This window comes from Sphaeramia orbicularis, chromosome 4, assembly GCF_902148855.1.
Source record: "Sphaeramia orbicularis chromosome 4, fSphaOr1.1, whole genome shotgun sequence".
NCBI lineage: Eukaryota > Metazoa > Chordata > Actinopteri > Kurtiformes > Apogonidae > Sphaeramia > Sphaeramia orbicularis.
In genome coordinates, this window is record NC_043960.1 from 3,696,105 (window position 1) to 3,718,534 (window position 22,430).

The 22,430-nt window shown below is 37.0% G+C and overlaps 1 protein-coding gene across 3 annotated transcripts; it reads left to right on the top strand.

Annotated features, from left to right (window-relative positions):
• Positions 1-584: 584 nt before the first annotated feature.
• On the top strand, positions 585-21,235 carry LOC115418275 (amyloid-beta A4 precursor protein-binding family A member 3). 3 transcript variants are annotated; one of them, XM_030132687.1, is made up of 12 exons: positions 585-866; positions 4,091-5,045; positions 6,051-6,081; positions 6,384-6,529; positions 6,690-6,776; positions 11,663-11,827; positions 13,604-13,783; positions 15,428-15,640; positions 17,152-17,271; positions 18,647-18,787; positions 20,418-20,516; positions 20,616-21,235. In XM_030132687.1, the coding sequence occupies exons 2-11, from the start codon at positions 4,104-4,106 to the stop codon at positions 20,487-20,489; spliced, it is 2,097 nt and encodes a 698-aa protein (XP_029988547.1). In that variant the 5' UTR covers positions 585-866; positions 4,091-4,103; the 3' UTR covers positions 20,490-20,516; positions 20,616-21,235. The 3 variants fall into 3 exon arrangements, with proteins under 3 accessions (XP_029988547.1, XP_029988546.1, XP_029988545.1); XM_030132686.1 differs by having other exon boundaries at positions 20,418-20,512; positions 20,628-21,235; XM_030132685.1 differs by lacking the exon at positions 20,616-21,235 and having other exon boundaries at positions 20,418-20,522.
• The last annotated feature ends 1,195 nt before the right edge of the window (positions 21,236-22,430 follow it).

Below are 22,430 nucleotides of genomic sequence, written 5' to 3' on the forward strand. Positions count from 1 at the left end.
GATTTCATAGAAAAATCACCTGAAACTAATTGAGCTGAAGATGACAGTGAAAGATTTATAAGTGTCTTAAAATGTTTTATCAAAACGAATGTGAATTTATTTTTAGAATAATGTAATTTTTAATAAACTTTTCAATAATTACCCTTTTCGTGATTGTTTTATTGACTCTCGACTAATCGGGTCTGGATGACGTGTTCACGTTCTGTTTTTTTTTTTTTTTTTTTAAGCATTTAATGCGTTCAAGTTTGTACAGTTATGTGGGAATTTGGGATTTTAATGAGTAAAAAAAATAGTACATTTCACGAAGACATGAAACACCAGCTGTTATTTTGTTAAAGGAGACACTGGATGAAACAACTGTGTCTTAAAATTAAAATTAGAACATAAAAGGAAACTTTTAATTTTTAGTTTTTATTAGGAGTACCGACAACATTTTAACAAGTAATTACCGTTGAGTTTTTCATTAAATAAAATATTGGTTTGCAACTGACAAGTCTGTAAAATAATGCCAATGTGTGGGTCTACCGCAGCAGAGATAATCAATAGATAAAGACTGGGAAATGAAAGTTACAGGGGTACGTGAACGCAGCAGGTAATACACAGTCGGCGAATAAATAAAATCTGTCGTCAACGGCTGCAACAATGACAGCAAAACGGGGCTTAAAACAGCCGCTTTAGTGGAACCAGGGCTGTGTGAGGTATTTATTCTTAGCCTTAATGTTATTGTTAGCATGACGAATATAACTAAACCAAAGTTTTGGAGAAGACTGAAACCCCAAACCTCTTCGACTCATCATCAGCGGCGCCGAGAAGAGTCTGAGTCCGAGTCCGAGCACAAAGACCCGGACACGGAGCCCGAACAGCCGGTGAGAGCCCCAGAAACTCTGAAATACAAGCTTTTTAACACTTTATTTGCTGATTCTAACATCTATCTTCACGCTGTTTCTGAAAGTTTTATAATTAGCTTAAACTAGCTAGCATAAAGCTACAGGAGAAGCTAACTTTAGCCAAACTCACATCAGTACTTTACATTGAAAATAAAACTGAACCTGGATGTTTTCATCTTTTAATAAAAACATACAAAACTATCATTATCTATAAGACTGGGTTTCCTGGTGAATTATGAAGAATCCTAAAAGAAAATCCTGATTATTAAGACACGTTTACTGATGAAGAAAGCTTAATGAAACGGATAAACAGTCCAAAAAATGAAAAGGTGCAGGTTGTTTTATGGTAAATTAATTAATATACATGTCAGGGGTTTCAACTATTACAACATGTACTTGAGGTGCAATATTTAAATATAAATATATATAAAATCAGACACCCAAATAGGCTGTTATTTGCCGGAATTGAGGTCAAAAACTTGTATATTGTTGTAACATTGCACATTTTTGGTCAAACAACAGCATTAAACCCTTCATATTATCACTCAGGTCCTTGTTCTCTTATTTGTACTTTGAGCTTCAGGTTGTTTTTCCTATCTTGATGGTCAAGGGTAGAAACAGGAGTGTTTCCACCTTCCATATCTGGAATGAACTAAATTCCTGATTTTCTAAAGTCTAATTTGTTTAACCATGCAGGCTGAGGGAGCTCCTCCGTGCTCTGCAGATAAAAGTAAAAGCACATGCAAATAGACAAAATGCCATCCGGACGTCCACAACACACTCACAACTCAAGCAAATACACACAGGTTTTCTAATCTCGTGCTTTTTTTCTTTTTACTTTGCCCTGTCAGAGTACATACAGTTACGTGCTGTATACTCACAATGATGTCACATTATGTCATGATAACATTACACCTTGAACTTTGACCTGATGATCATCTGTCACAGAGGATCAGTGGTGGGAATAGACAGAAAAGAATGCCTGCAAAATGCAACCAGATGTTGTAGGACAATCAGGTTTTCTGTGATATTGTTTATAATACACTATGTTTTAGGATGTAATACACTTTTTTTGGCACACTAAATGGTACAGTGACATGTTTAGATCTGCAGAACTCATTTATTTCCTGTCATCATTGTTCAGAAATCTCATAATCACCTTTCTAGTCACTTCCATGGATTCTATAGATGTACTTTATCAATCACAAACTGGGAAATTGCAGGACAGCATGAGACACAGTAACAATAGAATACAAGAATAAAGAATAGAATACAATATCAGACACACTGTACATGATAAGTTAGAAGTATAAAAACAGATTTGGGTAAAAAATCTGGACAATCAAACAGTAAGGTGCAACAAAAAACTGTAATGTGCAAAGACAAATTGAATGTTTCAGTAGGATGACGTATTATGGAATCTATCCTCACCCAGTATGTGTTTTCAGACCCATAGGGGGTTAAATACATGATTAATTTTTCTAGATGGGACTTCTCTACTCAACACAGAAACTTCACTTTTCACCACTTCAACTAGCGCGTTGACCTGTGGTGAACCACGGGTTCTAGATGTGGTAGTTTTTATGCTGGTGAGAGCTGACCTTCTGGACATCATCACTGTCAATACCGAGGGTGGGATGTTTTTAAAATCCACATCCCAACCCTGAGGGGCAGCACCCTGGTCCCCCAGCAGGGATATTTGTTGTGTATTCACACATGCTGTACCGCATTTGTCCAGCAGTCCCCACCAAAGTGTTCTGGGCATAGCAACGTGATTGTAAGGCTATTGTATTCCAAAATGACTAATATCTCCCAAAATATTGGTCCTATCAATTTGCCGTTTTTACTAGTCTCTTCCGTGACCAAAAATACATAAGTATGACAAATTGCAGCAGTCAGCTCTTTCCGGATTTTGTGTAATGCCTGAGACACTCACACACAAACAGAGTCCACTTCCCCTTTAAAATATAAGATTTATATTCAGTTTTTTTTTTTTTTTTTGGACCAAGAGGAGAGAGTTGTAAAGGGAAGTATTTTGTTTATTCATAAGTGCTGTTGTTTCTAGGGGAAGCACACTGAACTGGGACACACTTGAAGTCAACAGAGTCTATGAATGATAAGTCTTTGTGGTTTAATACATGATGTGAAGCCCCTTCTCTCCTGAATACGACCCATTCATCCACCATCATCTCCTCTACATATACTCTTTGTTGTTCTTCATACTATTTCACTTGAGTCTTTTTGCTCCAAAGCCCTGAGTTTCCTGACTTTGACGGTTCTCAGTGCATCTCACTGTATTGCATCCTCAGTTTTCTTTATGATTTGAACATCTTGGAAGTAAAGCATCTGCATATTTTCAGTTATAGGCTCGGTAAAGAGCAAACATGAATCCTTTCGCAAATGAATGTTCACTGGCATCATGCAGTGTGTAACTAAAAAAAACTGTATATTGGCGAAAATATGTTTAATAGGGGATGCTGCATTTGGTTAAAAGCAAAAATGTCACTTAGATGTGTAGTAAGGAATGATTAATTTACCTTTGTTTTCTCAATATTTTCATTGTCCTTTAATTTTCTTTTCATTCTTTGTTTAATGTTGTTGTTTTCTGTTCCTTTTCCTTGTAGTTTTCTTTACCTTCTTTTCTTCATTTTCCACACCTCAGTCAGTCAGAAGTTTTTGGAATCAACTACTTGGAAAATGAGCTAAATACTAGTTCATGTTAAATAATTTACTTTGTTGTCTCTGTTGCTGGTTGGCATTTCCTTTTAAAAAAAAAAAAAAAAAGTTTATTAACTTTTTCATTTTGAGAAACAGATCAAATTAGAAAAATAGATACTTACAAGTAGCAAACCCAGAGACTATAACAACACATGACTAGAATGTAAAAGTAAATGTCCTTAAGGTATGTTACTTATACATTATGTAAGTCCTCTCACAAAAATGGTTGAAATGTTCAGACTAATGTAGAACATGAAAGGGTCCCATATCCTATCAAACACATGGATTCTATTATGTAATTTGTTTGTTAAATAGTCCAGTGACAAATATTCAAGTGCATTCCTGTGTTTTATGGGACTTTTTCTATTGTCCAGTTCAGAAGAGCACATTTTTGTCCACGTAATTTCTGTATTTGCTTGTGTTGTGAGAATTTGCAGCTCCTGTTGTCAAATTGAAGTCTATGGTTGGCATTTTCTTCCTCATAGATTTTCTTACAAAATGGACTCGGACGTTTGCTCTGCTGACCACCCGGGACCCGCCCCCTCAGAGACCCGGCAGTCCGACTCGGCCCTGGTTGACGTGGACTCCCCGGCCGTCGTCATCAGGCAGCCCGGCGCCGAGGCGGAGGATCTGGATTCCTACAACCCGATCGAACCTCCTCCTTTGGACTGGAGGTCAGACTCGTCCAGCGAGGCGGGTTCAGTGGACGACCTGGATGACCCCGGCTTCCCTCCGTCTGAGGACAGTCTGGACAAGGCCGGTCCAGATCGGCTGGTGTTGGTACCGCTGGATGCGAGTCAGACTGTGGTTCAGCCCGATGTAGACCAGCAAGAGGAGGTTGGAAACGACACGATTCAGGACGATGAGGAGGGAGGTGGAGGTGAGGAGACAGAGCAGGCAAAAGCTGAGGACGAGGTGGAGGTCGAAGCTGCAGAGGAACATGAGGGAGCTTCCAGGTTAGATGATGAAGACCACAGCCGCATCCATAGCCTCTTAAACCGGCTCCAGCTGATGGGGGAGGAGCCTCCTCCGAGCCGCCGGACCCCGCCTCACTTCGCCCAGCATCAGTACTCCGCCCTGTCCGATCTGGAGGCGTGCGCCCCCTCTCTAATCCCAGACGACAGTGAAACCACCGGTCTGCTGTTTTCTGAAAACCACCAGAGGGACCTGCTGGGACTCCTACAGTGCACGGACCTCAGCACTCCACCCCGTCCCCCCCGTGGGTCCAACAGAGGGGACGTGGATGCCGTGGTGTCCGTGTCCTACAGCCACAAGGACACGCAGAAGTACTGGGAGAATTATGGGAACGTTGACCAGCAGCGGCACAGAGATGACTCCCTCACCTCGCTGCCCGATGACGAGTATCCTGAGCCAGTGTGGATGAAGGTGGGGGAGGAGCCTCCGGAAGAGGAAGAGGAAGAAGCTTCTGCAGTGACGGAGGTCAGCCATATTTGTTCTGATCATAAGACATTGTACATTTCAAGCTCTGCATCTTCAATAATAAACCTGCCTTTAAGGTGGAAATGCACAATGAATCGAATGTTACCGTACTCACAATATCAGATTTTTCAGTTACAAACCTGCAGAAGGCTGCAATTTAAAGATCCAGATATAGAAGAGCCTTATTTACAGGTAATCTAATTGTAGAAATGGGTGAAAAAAATAAATGCAAACAGTGTTGTTGTAGATATTTTAGGAATAACAGTAATTGTTTTTGTATTTTTATTTTTTTCTTAAGTTTCTGCTTAAGAAAAACACATTTCCATATGAGTAATCTGTCCTTTTTCCTTGATGACAAAACATGATGCAACATTAACCACAATAATTAGCAACCTAATATTAAAATAAGAAGTACAGGGAGCAAATGGCAGCATTTAGATTAGATTGGATAGAACTTTATTGATCCTTTGGGCAGAGCTCTCAGGAAATTGAGGTTTTTAGGTGTTTTGCTTTTATTTCTATAAAAGTCCATGTTTTCATATTATAATTTATTGTATAGAACCAGCTCAAAAGGCTTTCACAATAGCAAAATTAAAAACAGCAACCATTTAATAAAATAAAAATAAGATAAAGCACAATATAGCCAATGAGACCGTTAAATACCTTAATAAAATATGGTTGAAAATGCTGGTAAAACTTAAATGTGTACTGAAGTTTAATCATTCTGATTGATCAGTATAGAACAGCAATGGAGGCTGATACGTCAGAGTGGAAATATTCTTTTTTTCCAACAGAAAAATACTGAAAAACACTGAATATCACATTTGATCAGTGACACTGTTAATGGGTAAACCCCTGAAATGGAGGTTATGGTAAATAAAACTTAGAAAAACCAGCTAACCTTTTTACCACATGGTCAGTGTATGTTTGTTTGGTCTTGTTCAGCTAAACTTATGATGAATAATCTGTCCAGTTATTCACTTATGTCTCACTTTCTTTCATTAGAGTGCTGATGATCATCCTGCGTATAAAGATGGTAAGTCTTTATTTGTCTACAGAACTTGAACAGAAATGAATGAATAACGATGGCCGAAGAACAAAACATCCTGTCTGAATAATTTACCTTTTTTGAGAAAATGTTAAATGTCTTGTTTTCTTGCAGAATTCTATTTGTAAAAAGTAATATAGTTGAAAAACAGTGCATTATTAGTAGGGTTTTGTTACCAAATAGTGTTCTGCAAGTGTTTCTTAGTTTCTAGGTTTTGTTTTTCAGTCATCAATGTGTCAAATGAAACGTTGCCATAGAAACAGGCTGAATGTTTTTGTATTGCGTTCCAGTGCCTGGTCCGTGTGATCCCGAAGACCTGCTGGACGGTGTGATTTTTGGTGCCAAATACCTGGGCTCGACTCAGATCAAATCAGACAAGAACCCGTCGACGAATGCCCGAATGACCCAGGCCCAGGAGGCTGTGGAACGCATCAAGGTGCATTCAGCCGAGAGGGTTTGGTGGGGTTTAATATTAAAATAACAGGCGTCTGGTCGGTGGGGTGGGGCCGCAGCAGGACCGTAATAGAAATGAAAGGCCTCACATGTTGGACCACGGAGCTAATTTTGGCAACAATAATTATGAGTGTTTCTTTCAGGCTCCGGAGGGCGAGTCTCAGCCGATGACGGAGGTGGATCTGTTCATTTCCACCCAGAGAATCAAAGTGCTCACTGCTGACACACAGGTGAGTTTTAACAGCTGATCAGCAAACGTGTTTTTTTTAGACTTTTTTTACTACTGTCTGTTACTGGGTTTTTGCCTTTGAATCTGGTGATATTTCTAAACCCTTCACCAATATCTGATGATTAAAAACAGAAAATTAAATGAATCCAACATCTAATATTTTGTCTTACTTTATATAAAATCACATCAGCATATTCCGTTTGTAAAGTGTGACCTAAACAACCAGAAACCTCCAAAAGTGAGTCAGTCCCCATAGACCCTCATGTTAAAATGTCCAACTTTACAGTAGAAACTAACACGTTTACAGCCTGGTATGAGAAATAGTTTTGGTTTCTGCAGTTCATTTCCTTCCTTGACAACTCTACAGGGATTAGAAACAAACTTCTGCATAATCGGCCTCTTCCTGTTGTTTGTTCATTACTAGCTTTAGCCCTGCTATCGAGTCAGATATTCAGAACTCTTGTTTATTGAACAAAGCTTATTTTTTTCTCCCTGACAGGCAGAGCTGATGTAGTTGCATTTACACTAACAAAACGATCAGAGGATTCTCTCATGAAATTTCCTAGAGATTCATTACAATAGCTAGAGTAACTTTGCTGCATTAGCTGATGTTAGCATTAATACATATTGAATTCTATGGTCTGTCAGCTAACCTGCTAATTAGCTCAGGTAGCCCTTATTACCCTGCCTCCCGCAGGGGTGCAAGGGGTATTGTTTTTGGTTCGGTTTGTTTGTTAACACTCTAGCAGTAAAACTATTGGTTGAATTCATACTAAATTGGGTTTATAGATTTCCAGTGACCCAGAATAGATCTGATTACATTTTGGGAAAAGTAGGTCAAAGTTTAAATTTTTTATGAATTTCTTAAATCTTTTTTTTTTTCTCCATTTATTTATAATGGGTGAAATTTCACATGGCTGTAGCAGCAAAACTATTGGTTGAATTCATACTAAATTTGGTTTTTAGGTTACCAGGGACCCAGAATAGATGTGGTTGCATTTTGGGAATAGTAGGTCCAAGTCCAAATTAAAAAAAAAAAAAATTTATCCTCTTCTTCCTTTTACTTATAATGGGGGAAATTCCAAATGTCTATACAAACATCAGTTTTGTTTCAATTTACTTCAAATTTGGCACATATATAGAGGCAGTTGATATGCTAACGTCACACCCATAGACATGATGACATCAGCTGGATCCATGCCAAAACAAGCCACAATACATGCGAGGGGTGGGTTTTGTTGTGCCTGGCACCACTTGTTAGTGTGTATATTTATACAGTTGTGTTAATATTTATTAGGGAGCTGAGATGACCTGATGGGGTTTATAATGACACCTTTAGTGGGTGTGGGCAGGATTTTTCAGTATGTTCTGGTTTCATCTGTCACTCTTATCCAACTCCACCCCCTTGGTTCCATGAAACCAACATGGCAAAGGCAAATTGCAGCTTATAAACCAATGGGTTCATTCACCATGACAACACCAACAGTTTATGGGTGGTAACTGCTGGTTAGACTATTTCCAGTGAGCGTCCACCTTATGCTCATGGTTTGTTACCTCTGTTTTAGAAAAGACACAAAACACACACTGAACCCACTCTGTCCGTTTATGTAAATTCAGAATCCACCCTCCTTTGCATAGAAGTGTATGGAGGTGAAATTTCAGGCTCTGCAGTAAAACTTGAGTCTATTTTCTCCCACTTTGTGATAGAATTGAGGCGAGTAGAAGTGGGTCGTGTGCTTTCGGCTTTTTCTGCACGTGTCACGCTTTTCTTTTTTTAACACAGACGATTTAGTTAGAGATATAAATAACATTCTGGGCCATATGAGACAAGTATAAAAGAAACTAGTTGAAGTAAACGCTGTTCTCAGATCTCTGATTTGTTATTCTAGTGCAGGGTTGTCAAACTCATTTTAGTAGGCCACACACAGCCCAGTATGATCCTAAGTGGATCAGACCAGGAAAATAATACCATAATAATCTATAAATAATGCTAATTCAAAAATTTTCAGTACGTTTCAGAGTGAAGTAAAAGAAATTAAGTAAAATTACATTATGCAAATATTTACATCTACAAACAAGGAAAATGGGAACAACCATGAGCAACCTGGAATTTAAAGTGCAATTTTAACCAAATTATTTTTCAGTTTATCATTTACACATGATCATTATAACTTACAGATCACAGTGGATCCACAAATACACAAAACATTTAGTAACAAGCATAATAATATTAAAATTACAAAAAAAATTAAAAGACATTTCATGTTGTTCATATTTGTTCAGGTTATTCACATTTTTTGTGAAAGGCAAGGCAGGTTTATTTCTATAGCACGTTTCATGTACAAGACAATTCAAAGTGCTTTACATAAAACATTAAAAGCATTACAGCAGAAGGCATGAGAAAAACAAACAAAAATCAGATATATAGATAAAACAGATCAACAGATAAAACAGACAAGCAGATAAAACAGATAAAAACTTTTAGCTTAAAAGGAATAGTGCAGATCTGAACTGATGAATAAAAACTCTATTCAAATGCAGCTGAGAACAGGTGGGTCTTTAACCTGGATTTAAATGAACTGAGTGTTTCAGCTGATCTGAGGTTTTCTGGGAGTTTGTTCCAGACATGTGGAGCATAGACGCTGAACGCAGCTTCTCCGTGTCTGGTTCTGACTCTGGGAACTGAAAGGATAGTTTGTAACTGTAAACATTTTCATGTAATTTTACTTTTTACACTAAAACAATGAGAAAAAAATGGAGTTGTGACTATTTATAACTTGTTACTATTTTACTGGTCTGATCCACTTTAGATCACATTGTGTGGTAAAGGTTTATACTGTGTTCCACATGTAACTATTGTAGGTAATTCATTTATCAGACAGGGGTAGTTGTTTGTTCAGCCAATCCTCCTGAGCAGCGTGTAAGACACGTCACAGCAACATCATGTGACACTTCTGACGAAGGCTACAGGAAGTAGCTGAAACTAGTAAAGCAGGTAACCAAACAACTACCCCTGTCTGATACATGAATTACCTACAGTAGTTAGATCATATTGGTCTGAATGTGGCCCCTGAGCTAAAATGACTTTAACATCCTTGGCTGTTAATATCTTCAGTGGAATCATTTCACACATTCATCTGAGGGGCCGAATTAGACCCTTTGGTGAGCTGGTTTTGGCCCATGGGCCATACATTTGACACCCCTGTTCTAGTGCATAACAACAATAGCATTTGCATTGAAAGGAGATGGAAAGCACCGAATCCCTTTTATACAACTGATGTTCATGAGCTCTTCACCGATATTTCTCAGACAGTGGAGTGTCTTTAAATGCCACACCAAGGAACACTTTGGAATCGTTTCCATTCTGAGTGGAAAAATAGATTAATAGAGGTGTGGCTCTGTTCTCTGTCATGTCACTGATCTCAAGCGTGTTTCAAGTCTCTGCACGTTCGACAGCAGATCAGGCCTGTTGTTTTCTTCTCATTGTCAGAGATCCGGTTCATTCATGTCGTAAATCAGTGTCTTTCACCAACTCAGAAATATGTGTCTCTCCAAGTACAACCTTCACGACTTAACCCATTTAGTTTCACATAGTTCAGGTTTGGAAATATGGCTTTTCAGACAAAGTTGCAAAACAGACACAGTTTTAATTTGTTGTTGATTCTTAATCACTACCACTTATGCTCAGTTCACTTTCATTCACTTTGTTTTCTACGCAACGCCTCAGAATACCCATGCACACTTCCATATAGATCCCATCTGCAGCCACGATGGCAGTGTTTAGAAACAATTTAGTCATTTAGAGTCTTAATAATTATATGACATAAAAATAACAACTACTGCATTAAAATACTAGGATGTCAGGGTTTACTTTTACTTTATCAAACAAATACCTCCAAACAAAATTATGGATTATGTAATAAAGTTGATGTAATGACAGATTCACTAATTTGTATTCATATTTTATTCAACCCATACAGTTTAGACCAGTGTTTTTCAACCTTGGGGTCAGGACCCCACTTGGGGTTGCCTGGAATTCAAATGTGGTGGCCTGAAATTTCTAGTAATTGTCTAAAAATAAAAACTTACTAATAAAAAAAATTATGGTGAGTTGAGACAGACAATCACAATACATAAAAGACAGGACAAACTGTGCAGCATATCCTGACCAAGGAAAATAAAATTCTCACTTCGTGCAGTAATCTACACCTGGCTTTTCTGCCTCTGTCCATAATAATATACATTATATAGACTAAATGTCATCTAAAATCAATGTTTACTTATAACATAGTAGAGCAAACTACATGATCAAAAACAAATAAGTTTTAGCAAAAAAAAAAAAAAAAAAAGTCTCCGTTTGGAATGTCTGGGGTCACCAGAAATTTATGATGTTAAAATGGGGTCAAGAGCCAAAAAAGGTTGGGAACCACTGGTTTAGACGGTAGCTTTTGTTACGGGTCTTGAAGGAAAAGGAAGTTCTTGGTTCTAAGAAAGTTTAAAAGCCACCTCTCTGCACTAGTAAAGCAATATTTAGTCGAAGAATAATTACAACGCCACCACATGTGAGGCTCAGAGAAGGTGGAGCATGTAGAAAAACACTATAAACTGTAGAGATGCAAGTCCATTTAGCATCACATTAATGTGTTCATGAGTAACAGTAACAATAATGGTCAAAGATAATATGAAAAACATTACATTCGAAACATAGTTTGTAGGTGAGTACAGAAAATCTTCCCCCTTTCAGCAAATGTAAACGGTAGCAGTGTCGAACTCTAACTTCATCTTGCAGAATGAAGCAGGAGTAAGACAACAAAAGGACATTAATACAGTTGTTTTTTTATTCGTAGGATTCACTTTAACTTCCTTGTGTGTCTCATTTCTGCTCAGGAAGCCATGATGGATCACCCGCTGCAGATGATCTCTTACATCGCAGACATCGGTGACATCGTGGTTCTGATGGCGCGACGGAAACGTAAAGGGCAGGACGCCGACTCTTCATCTGCGTCTCAGAAGAAATGCTTAATGATCTGCCATGTGTTCACCTCTGACGATGTGAGTCATGTTCACAAAGTACACTATATGGACAAAAGTATTGGGACACATTGAATTCAGGTGTTTCTTTTCTAACAGGGTCTGGGATACAAAACAATAATGACAATAACAAATATAGTTTTACATTCCAATAAATATTATTGCATTGGTTAGTTTTGTGTAAATTGTTATCTTTGCTTCCAAATTCCTCAGAGATGGTTTTTACTTAATTTCTCTTAAATAATATTGATGTTTATACACTATATGGACAAAAGTATTGGGACACATCACGGCTACAGATGTAAGATGTCCTGTTCATGCTGATTTGAGATATAAACATCAATATTTCCTTAAAGTTTAATGGGAATTTTTTCTTTTTAAGTGAGATGTGAAGAAAGTAGATGGTTAGTTGTGGTAGAAAATTTTTTATTTATTCAGAGCACAAAAAATATTTTAGAAATTTAGAGGTAGAACATTTGAAATCGTAGTCATGGATAAAAAAAACCCAAACAAAATCAATGTTGAGAGAAATTAAGTAAAAACTATCTCTGAGGCATTTTGGAAGCAAAGATAACAATTTAAACAAAACTAACCAATGCAATGATATTTATTACAATATAAAAATAATAATATTAATAATAATAATTATAGAAAAGAAAAGAAACACCTGAATTCAACATGTCCCAATATTTTTGTCCATATAGTGTGCATGACACAACAGTACTACATCAGACTCGGTTGATTTCACGCATTAACCTTTAAACAGTGACAGTTATTATTAGATTCACTACTTTGGACGCTGCTTCCTAATAGTCCTGACCTGCAGAACCCACAGTGTTATCAAATGACCAGGCAAGTTCAGACTTTGTTAGTGTCTCCTTCTCACAATGCGTCTTCTGGCTCAGATCAAGTGTACTATTTTCTGCTGAACAACAGTTCTGGCTTCAGCTCGGCCTGGTTTCTTCCCCACAGACATCCAGCGAGGTCTCCTGAATGTAAAAGTGGTCTGGCCGTCGTCCCAGTTTCCCACTATTGGCATGACTGAATAGGAGACGAAGAGTTTCTTTTAGAAACTAATTAGCTGTGGGATAGCGAAGGCCTCGAGGCCTCTGCTTTTGCTGTTTTTTCCCAGCTCGACTTATTTCATATGAAAAGTTTTATGTTGAAAGTAGATTTACATTTAAGTTTCACAGATGATGGATGACGGTGTAAACATAGAGCACAGTTTGAGGACACTAGGGAAATTACATCAGGTTTAATGGTCTCTTTTTATGACGTTTTGGTTTCAGGGAGTGACATATATGTGATGTAGATGCATATAGTTGAATAAATAAATACTGGTCTTATGAATATTGAGGAAATACTGTTTGAATGGTGAATTAACTCTTCGGTATCCCACCCATAGAAGTCCTTCCTAATCATCAAAAGTGCATAATCTGTGCAGCGCCGTAGTAATGTCAATTAATTTATTTTTTCAGTACACTACATAAAAATTGAATTGCTTATTTTTTTATTTTTGCAGCCTGGCATATGTCAGTGATTAACAGCAACACTGGTTAATATGCATTATTATTTTTTGTGCTCTGTCAAATGTTAAATGCTAAAATGTTCCTATTTTTTTTTTTTTTTTTTACTCGGTAGAAGAGTGCTAGTGCAGTAGTTTTCCATTTTTTACGTTGTGCTGATTTTAGTGGCTGGGTCATAATTTTAAAAATGCAAACTTCAATAAGTTTCAACAAATATAGAGGTGAAATATGGATATGAAATAATAAATGGTGCTCAAATGTCTGTGTCCAGGCCCAGACCATCGCCCAGGCCATCGGTCAAGCGTTCGGAGTCGCCTACCAGCAGTTTCTTCAAGCCAACGGCATCAAGGCCAGCGACCTGAGGCCCAGCGAGTACAGCGACTTCCTGGAGAATCAGGAGCTCTACAACGGAGACCTGGCCCACTTCTCAGACTCCCAGAACCTCAGAGATGTAAGCAGAACTGCTGCGACAAGTTTCACCATAAACTTTTGATAATATACTGTGTCTGGGAGAAGTTTTGCCAAAGGTGCTATTTATTTTAATTTATTTAACATTTATTTGACCGTTAAGATCAAGATTCTCAAAATGTGGGCCAAGATAGGATGTAACACCTTTAACCCCTCATGATACAACCCTTATGTCCCTGATTTTACAGTATTTTCCTCCCAGAATTTTGCAGTTTTATTCTGTTGAGTTTTTTGTTGTTTTTTTGTTAGTCCATTTGTTTTTTGTTCTGTTCCTTCCTTTTTTTCTTTTGCGAGCTGGAAGTATTAGACAGGAATATTAGGGATTTGCTCTGCTAGGGAGTAGGGAGTAGCTCTGCTAATTTTTATTCTTCATTTTTGTTCCTTAATCTAACGATGTCAGTGGGGATGCACCGCTACCGATACAAGTATCGGGCATCAGCTCCGATACTCAGTGTGTGTACTCGTATTCGTACTCATAAAAGATATCCAATACAAATGCACTGATACCACTTTCGGCCATGTGACATTCACAGTTCAGTGCAGCAGGTACGCAGCAGTGGAATAATGTGTGGGAGTGTGGAGATTTTTCAAAATAAATGACGGTGATAAAAGTAACGCTGACTGCAAGTAGCGTTACAGACACAGACAGATACGGACGCAGTTCTGTCCGTCCTCTGCGTACATTCCATCTATTTTCCAGGTGCTGGCAGATGGATACCCAGACAGAGAATACCACCAGGAGTACGGAGCGGTGCGGACCCCCACCAGCAGAAGTAAAAACAAAACTTATGGCTCATTTCTCTTTTCTCTACCTGCTGAAGCTAAACTTTTAAACCTTACTAGCGTAAACGCTGCAATATTAGTATCACATTAGTGTTACCTCTGTCGTCTCCATGTTTATTATCACTGACTTTCTTCTTCTTCTTCTCAAAAAACTTTACTCTTCTTCGTGGTATTTGTCCAGATTTGTTAATCCCCTGGAGGATAGATTGAGAAACGCTCATTCCAACACTTTAAATGTCAGTAGCAGCACTTTGTTCCAGTCAGACTAATGACAACAACAATAAAGCACATTTACAAAAGGAACTAACAACTGGGATGGGATTATTAAGTACTCGTATCGGTACTCGGTATCAGCAAGTACTCAAATGTAAGTACTCGTACTCGGTCTGGAAAAAAGTGGTATCGGTGCATCCCTAAATGTCAGGTACAGTATGTTTATTGTACTGTGGTTTTATATGTGAAAAAGTAATAATAATAATAGTAATAATAATAAAATGTTATGAAAAGTGAAAAAAACAAAACAAAAACACATCTACACTCTGTGTCAGTATCCAAAGTAAAATATTACATTGAATGAACATGAAACAAGGAAAGATAATTAAACATGTTATGTTCCATTTCTACTAATAGAGCCCAAATCTTACACACAACCTTTAAATGCTGTACTTTAAAATAAAACTAGTTTCTTTCTAAAGATAAAGTGTACAAACTGTTCCCATGTTCTGTAGAGGTGGTTTTGTGTTGATCTGTGGTTCTGTTGAACTTGGTCTTTATTCCAACTGAGGGAACAGTTTCAGAAATCTAGAAGCAAACTTATCAGCCTTGTCATGTGTTTGTGATCCAGGTGGTCATCACCAAGGCCCCCGGGGAGATCCTGGGTCTGGCCGTGGTGGAGTCCGGCTGGGGCTCCATCCTCCCCACCGTGGTGGTGGCCAACCTGCTTCATGGAGGACCGGCCGAGCGCTGCAGCGAGCTCAGCATCGGCGACCGCATCATGTCAGTAAACGGCACGAGTCTGGTGGGTTTACCCATCACCACCTGCCAGAACATCATCAGGGTAAGACGCAAAGTTAGGACTCGAACCCACAACCGCACCCACACTGAGCCTGTTTACTTGACCATAAAAATCAGATAACTGGGATTAATCAGATAATTTTACATGCACTTAAGAAATGCGACAACCGAAAACCCATCAAATTTAAGTATTAGATTAATTTGACTGAAAAATGGGCCATTTATGTCAGGTAAATGATGTTATTGCAGCATTCACAAAAGCCTCTACAGCTTCATTATGACCAGACTTGAAGTGATTTCACCTCTTTCCGTCCTTTTTACTTCATTCTTTAAGAATGAGGTGAAATGTGTCAATGGTTTTGTGTTGTTTTGACTGCTACACAAAATTTTTGTCTGAAGCTGATTAATTTTTAGCTGAGCACATTTCATATTAATCACAAAAGACACATAAAACATTGAAAGAAGGACCTCAACAAGACAAGCTTAGGTTTGATGAAGAACTTCTTGGTTCTTATCACACACTAGATGATCTTTTATGTGTGACTTTAAACAGACTTTTTTTTGTTGTTGTTTTTTTGGTTTTTTTTGTGAACATTATGTATGAATGTCTTATACTGACTGTGTCCTGCTCATAGGTTTTAGGAAAGAATCTGGCAGTGAAAACCTGGATAAAATGCTCAACATGTGAAGCTCTGTGAAGGAAAATGTACTGATCAGTGTAGCCACTAGATGGCACTGTGTTTCCATGCTGCATTAAGTGTAATTTTCTGCATTTTAATGTGGATTCAAGTATTACTCCACCAAAGTTGCTTTCCCTAAGAATAGTGTCAGAATCCAAAACGGACACCACCCCAGACATCCTCACTGTTCTCAGTACAGAAGTTATTGGTTTAGATTAGACACCAACCATGGATCAATGAGGGAAAGAATATAGATATCATAGCAATTGATAATAGATATTTATTGTTGAGGGAGAAGCCACATTTCTGTCGAGTCTCAAGCTAAAAAAGTTTGTGAACCCCTGCAGAAAAGTCATGACAGAGCAAAGCTACACGTAACTAAATAAAACAAAGTAACAGATTTTCTTACACAGTCTTGACAGTATTTTACATTAAATAAAGTACAAATAGAACAAAAAAAAGGAAAAAGTAGGAAAAAAATAAGATTAAGACCATGTTCACTAGATATTTTAGAAATTTCCTCACCTCTGTTTTCCATAATAACATTGTACACTCCAGATTGTTTTCAGAAAATTTTTCTTCTACACAAACCTGCATAAATACTGACTGCAGAGCGTCATTATGGGGTTAGGGCTAGGACAAACAAAAGTCAAGTTTTCCTGTGGATGAAAGGCAAAAACACATGCATAAATATCCACTTAGACATCTGAATACACATGACACAAAAAGATTCAGTGTAAAAAAAACAAAAAAAAAAACAGCCTGTAATAGTAAAAGACAGAGCGCAGACAAACTGAACTGAAATGCTAAATGAAAACGACACAGCAACAAATAAAGAGTGTAATTTCTTTTCATGTTTTTTTTACCTTCCCAGGACTTGAAAAGCCAAAAGTATGTGAAGCTCAGCATTGTCCACTGCCCTCCTGTTACCATGGCGATTATCAGGAGACCAGATCCCAAGTTTCAACTGGGCTTCAGCGTGGAGGACGGCATCGTACGTCTACGTTAACGTTCCCCTTCTAATCACTAGTCAGATTTGTACTTATTGGAGTTAGAGGAGAGTTGTACATGTTTTTATAGGCTGGTGTTTTCACTGCAGTGACGTTAAATGTAGAATGTGTGTCAGAGCAGGCAACATGAAGAGGAAAGTAAATACTGCTCTTATCAGTGAACCCTTGAGCACGGCACTGGACCCATTACCGTTCAACAGGACAGAGTTACCGATGGTTTCTGAGGGCAGCGTCCTGGAGAACGGGATGTGTTGTAATGATGCAGAGTCCTTTATACACAGACAGTATTAACATGGAATTATACATTTAAAGTCGTCTATCTGTGACAACTGTGACTGTGGCTGAGTTGGTGTTGTTCTAAATTGACTCGACTTCGTTATAAAACCACGAACAATTGAGTGGAATATTTAGTTGTGAGGAAATTTCGTGAATGGTGAAAAAACTATAGAATAGAATAGGGTAAACTTTATTGTCATTACAAAATACCACTGTACAGTCCAACGAAATTAGTTCTTAGTTCATCAGCTGATGGGCCATGAGCTGTTGTGAACGTGCTGTGTCCAGCGGCGTCTTCATTAGCAATTTCTTCAAACATCTTCTCTGACAAAACTACTACTGGTCGGATTCATTTCACATTTTTTATGTAGCTTCCTTGGGACAACGTCTGCAAAGTTTGATCAGTTTTGATACATTTTGATTTTTGAATTTTTGACAAATTTTTTAAATATTTAACATTTGCCATTCCTTATTATGATCCACATTTTGATGGATTATAACATGTAAATGGTTAGAGATATCAATATAGTTACTATTGATCACTAATTGAATTAGTTGAGTTCTCCTCCAGTGAAAATACCACCCACTTCTATTGGGAGACTGATCTCCTGCATCCAGACCACAGGACTGGAACACAGACAGAACCTGACAACCTCACAAATTCACTTGTTATTGATTCTTGATAGAACATGCTGGTGAGATACACGGAGAATGGTCCTATTTTTATGTTCTATAAATTGCTCAGCGTAAAATACACACATCAATTTTAAGAACGGTCAAGAATAAAAAAAAAATATATATATATATATATATATATTTAAAAAAATCAGTTAACTTTAAAGACACACACAAGCGAGTCCAGTAAAACAAGATAATTTAATTGAGATAATTAAAGCTTCTGCCTTGGTGCACAGTCAAGTATTATTTTCAGTATTTTTTTCAGCAAAATTCTTTAAGTTTTCACTCATTGTGGATCAAGATGATGAAAAGGAAAAACTGTCTATGGATGTCTGTTTAGGAATAGAGAAAGAAATCACAGGAGTTTTCAGTTTCAGTGACACTTCTGTATCTGTGTTTTTGTAGATCTGCAGTCTGATGCGAGGCGGCATCGCAGAGAGAGGCGGCATCCGTGTCGGACACCGCATCATTGAAATCAATGGACAGAGCGTGGTTGCAATGCCGCACGAAAAGATCATCCAGACCCTGACGAACGCTGTGGGAGAGGTGAGACGAGATGAGACGCTCACATCCATAAGGATGTATTTGACATTATACACACAGTACTGTTTTTACTCAGCTCAGATAGTCTACAGATGCTCTTCAGTTCTACACAGAACTTAAAATTTACTTTTAAATCATGAAAAAATAAAGACTACAACCCAGTATCTATATATTTGGATTAGGTCTTATTGCATTTTTTCACGTGACCTTTAACTAAACACTTTTTATTCCCAAAATGTGTTCTATAGTTGATAGTTATGAATTTATCATTTTTTTCTTTTAAAACAAAAATGTATTCCAGAATTTCTTCAACCTCTTCAGAAAGTTATTACTTGTGTTATTACTATTATTCCAAATTTAAATATATCTTACTGTATCAGTTACAGTTGTCTCAGATGCATTTTAGTGAAGCCCACATAGTTGCAATTATTAATTTTGACATTTCTGTAATAATAATGCAATGATAATTCAGTAACAGAGGCATCATTGACTTCAGTCCAAATAAAATACAGATTCATCCACAAAGTTTCTTCTAACAAATTATTGCACAAAATTTACATGATGTATTTAACCCTTAAATTTGTGTAATTGGTGAAATTATTGTAGTTGTAAGTAAGTAAAATATATTTATATAACACTTATCACAGAGAAACCTCACAAAGTGCTTTACAGATTAAAAGACATAAGACAGCAACACACAAAAGGAATGCAAAGTGCAAAAATATAAAATATGAAATTCTAAAATACCTATTAAAATCAAAGAATACCCATAAAAGCAATAGAACAAAGGTGCGTCTTAAGATGCCTCTTAAAAATGTCCACTGAAGCTGCTGCTCATAACTCAGGGGGAAGGGCATTCCATCATCTGGGAGCCACTGCTAAAAAGGCTCTGTCGCCCCCTAAAGCGCGTCTGTTGACATAATTTTGGCCGTTATTGTTCCCTAGCCATGAAAACTGATATAAAAGTGTGTTGTTTTTTTCAATGAATATTGGAATTTTTGACTTTCATCCATATCCAAACAATAGATGATACCGATATAAGACATCTAAATTATTTGTAGAGATACACAAATTAATAATAATTAGCATCGTATTAGCCTTCAAAGCTGGAAATTGGATTTGTTCTTTTTGGTATTTTTTCAGATTCAGATTTATTTGTCATTTCAGCATATAGAATACACAGAAACCAAACGTTGTACTCAGGTCCCCGACTGTCAGCAGCATTTAGTAAATAGTATAAATTACTGATAAAAATAATAAAATACTGATATAAAAAAACAATAACAATTAATTTTGCTTTGATGGGGATATTCAGTTCATCTAGTTTCTAATAAAGTGACTGGATAAATAAGTTTTAGGTAAATTTCAGACATTTATTGGCCTTTTCAGGGTCAAAATTTGGTGGTGGTGTTGGGGGGTTGAAACCATTCGATGAATCAGCTTTTTCTTGTTCCAGAATGTCATAATATTAGCCTTAAAAATCTCTAATAAAATGTTTGTAGTGTTCTACTCTTTATTCATCATCTTCAGTGACTAGTGTCTGTGTAATGGTAGAACTTCCTACACTTACGACTTATTTTATATCATTGGATCGTAACTTAATCTCATCCTTTAACGTATTCGCTCTCAACAGATTCACCTGAAGACGATGCCAGCCTCAACTTACCGACTCCTCACAGGACAGGAGCAGCCAGTGTTTCTTTGAGCACTTCCTGCCTTTATCGTGGACATATATATACACATACACACACACATATATATATATATATATATATATATATATATATATATATATATATATATATATATATATATATATATATATATATATATATATATATATATATATATATACTGCACAGTGTTCAGGCTTCATGAACTTCCGCCAAACAGAGAAAACATTATGCAACTTATTTTATATGATTTCATCATGGTGTTTTTACACCATGGAAGACGCATAGGTAGTCTAATTAAATATTTTTAAGGTGTAAAACATTGAAATGTTGAGAAAACACATTTTAAAACGACAGGGAAAGAGGATAGTTCAGTTTATATTTATCAGATATTTAACAACGCAGGCAGTAGCTTCACTGCAACGATGCATAAACGTCACTAACGTACACGAGGATACTGTACTTCAGATCGTTTTTAGTCTTCCTGCTCGGTGTTTTTATGCCGGCGTGCCTGAATTAAAAGTGTTTTACGGGGAAAGTATTGAGTCATGCAGGTCTGTACATTTCATTGTGCTGTACTTTCATACACGTCAGACCTTTAAGGCTTCTAGTGTGGCTGTTTTCTTCATTTGATGCTTCCCTGACCTCACCCAACAGGAAGAAATATGCATATTTCACAAATTAATAAGGAAAAAAACTCTGCCTTATTTGATAGAGAGATGCTTATATTTTTAAGAATTTGCTGTTTTGGATGTTTATTAAAATGATCTGTAAGATATCTTGATGTTATTTATTGAAGAGTCAAACGTTGATGTCGCTGATGCAAAAAGGTTTTTTCGCATGTTTTTAGAGACATTTTTCACAGCAGATATTCTAACTTGTTATGGCGGTTGATACATAATCACCACATAATTAATCTAAAATACTTCTTATTTAACTTAATTGTGATGATCAACTCCATTCACCTGAATAAAAACAGGCTTCTCAGTTTTTTCATCATTACATTACATTGTTTACAGTCATTTGACTGGTGCTTTTTCATGACATCGTTTTCAGAATTCATTTTAAGTGTCAAAATTCCATGCCAGAAATAATAAAATTCTTCATCTTCATAAACTATACATGCATAAAATATTATTAGTGGTGTCATTAAGTTTCTCAAATTTCAATTTTGGGTCAACTTTCAAATTTTAGTTGTAGTTATGGCAGAAAATGAACAGGTGACTAGTTTCCGGTGGTTGAACTCTGCGTCAGCTTCATGGTTTTGGTTTGTTCACGGTGGTTTCTGGGACACTTAAACGGAAGCGATCCCTCATTAATCTCATTAGACTCACCTGTGTTTTACCTGCAGAGACAAACAAACGCCTGCTGTGGAAGAAGTCTATCATTTTATTGTACTGATGTCAATGACGAGACATCAGCAATAATGTTAATTTCAGTATCAATAATACTGAAAATAACACATTACAGTATATTATATAATATCTTCTACTAATAAAATAATTACATGCAACACCACATGAAATTGTACTGTATATTTGGGAAGTATGTGAGCATCATGTCAAAATGAGGAACATTTACATAGACGTAAAAAATATCAGACTATGTTGTTGTTCAGTAACTGTGGAAGTTCATTTAATGGCTTTTGTTACCGTCACAAATCCAACTAAAAGGCATGTGTCTTTAGCCATCCAACAGACTTTATTGTTATTGTTTTGTTATTATTGCTATGAATAGAAGTTTCTCTTTTCTATCAGATGCATGTTAGAGAAGCCCACACAGTCATAATTATTCTGACATATTTCTGTCGTAATGCTGCAATGGCAGTTCAGTAATGGATATCATCTACTAGCTGCATTTTCAGCACAAAATATTACAGGTTTCACTCCAAGTTAGATTTACTGGATACAGATAAAAAATACAAATCTGTCAAAGTTTCATCTAACAAATTATTGCACACAATACTAATACTA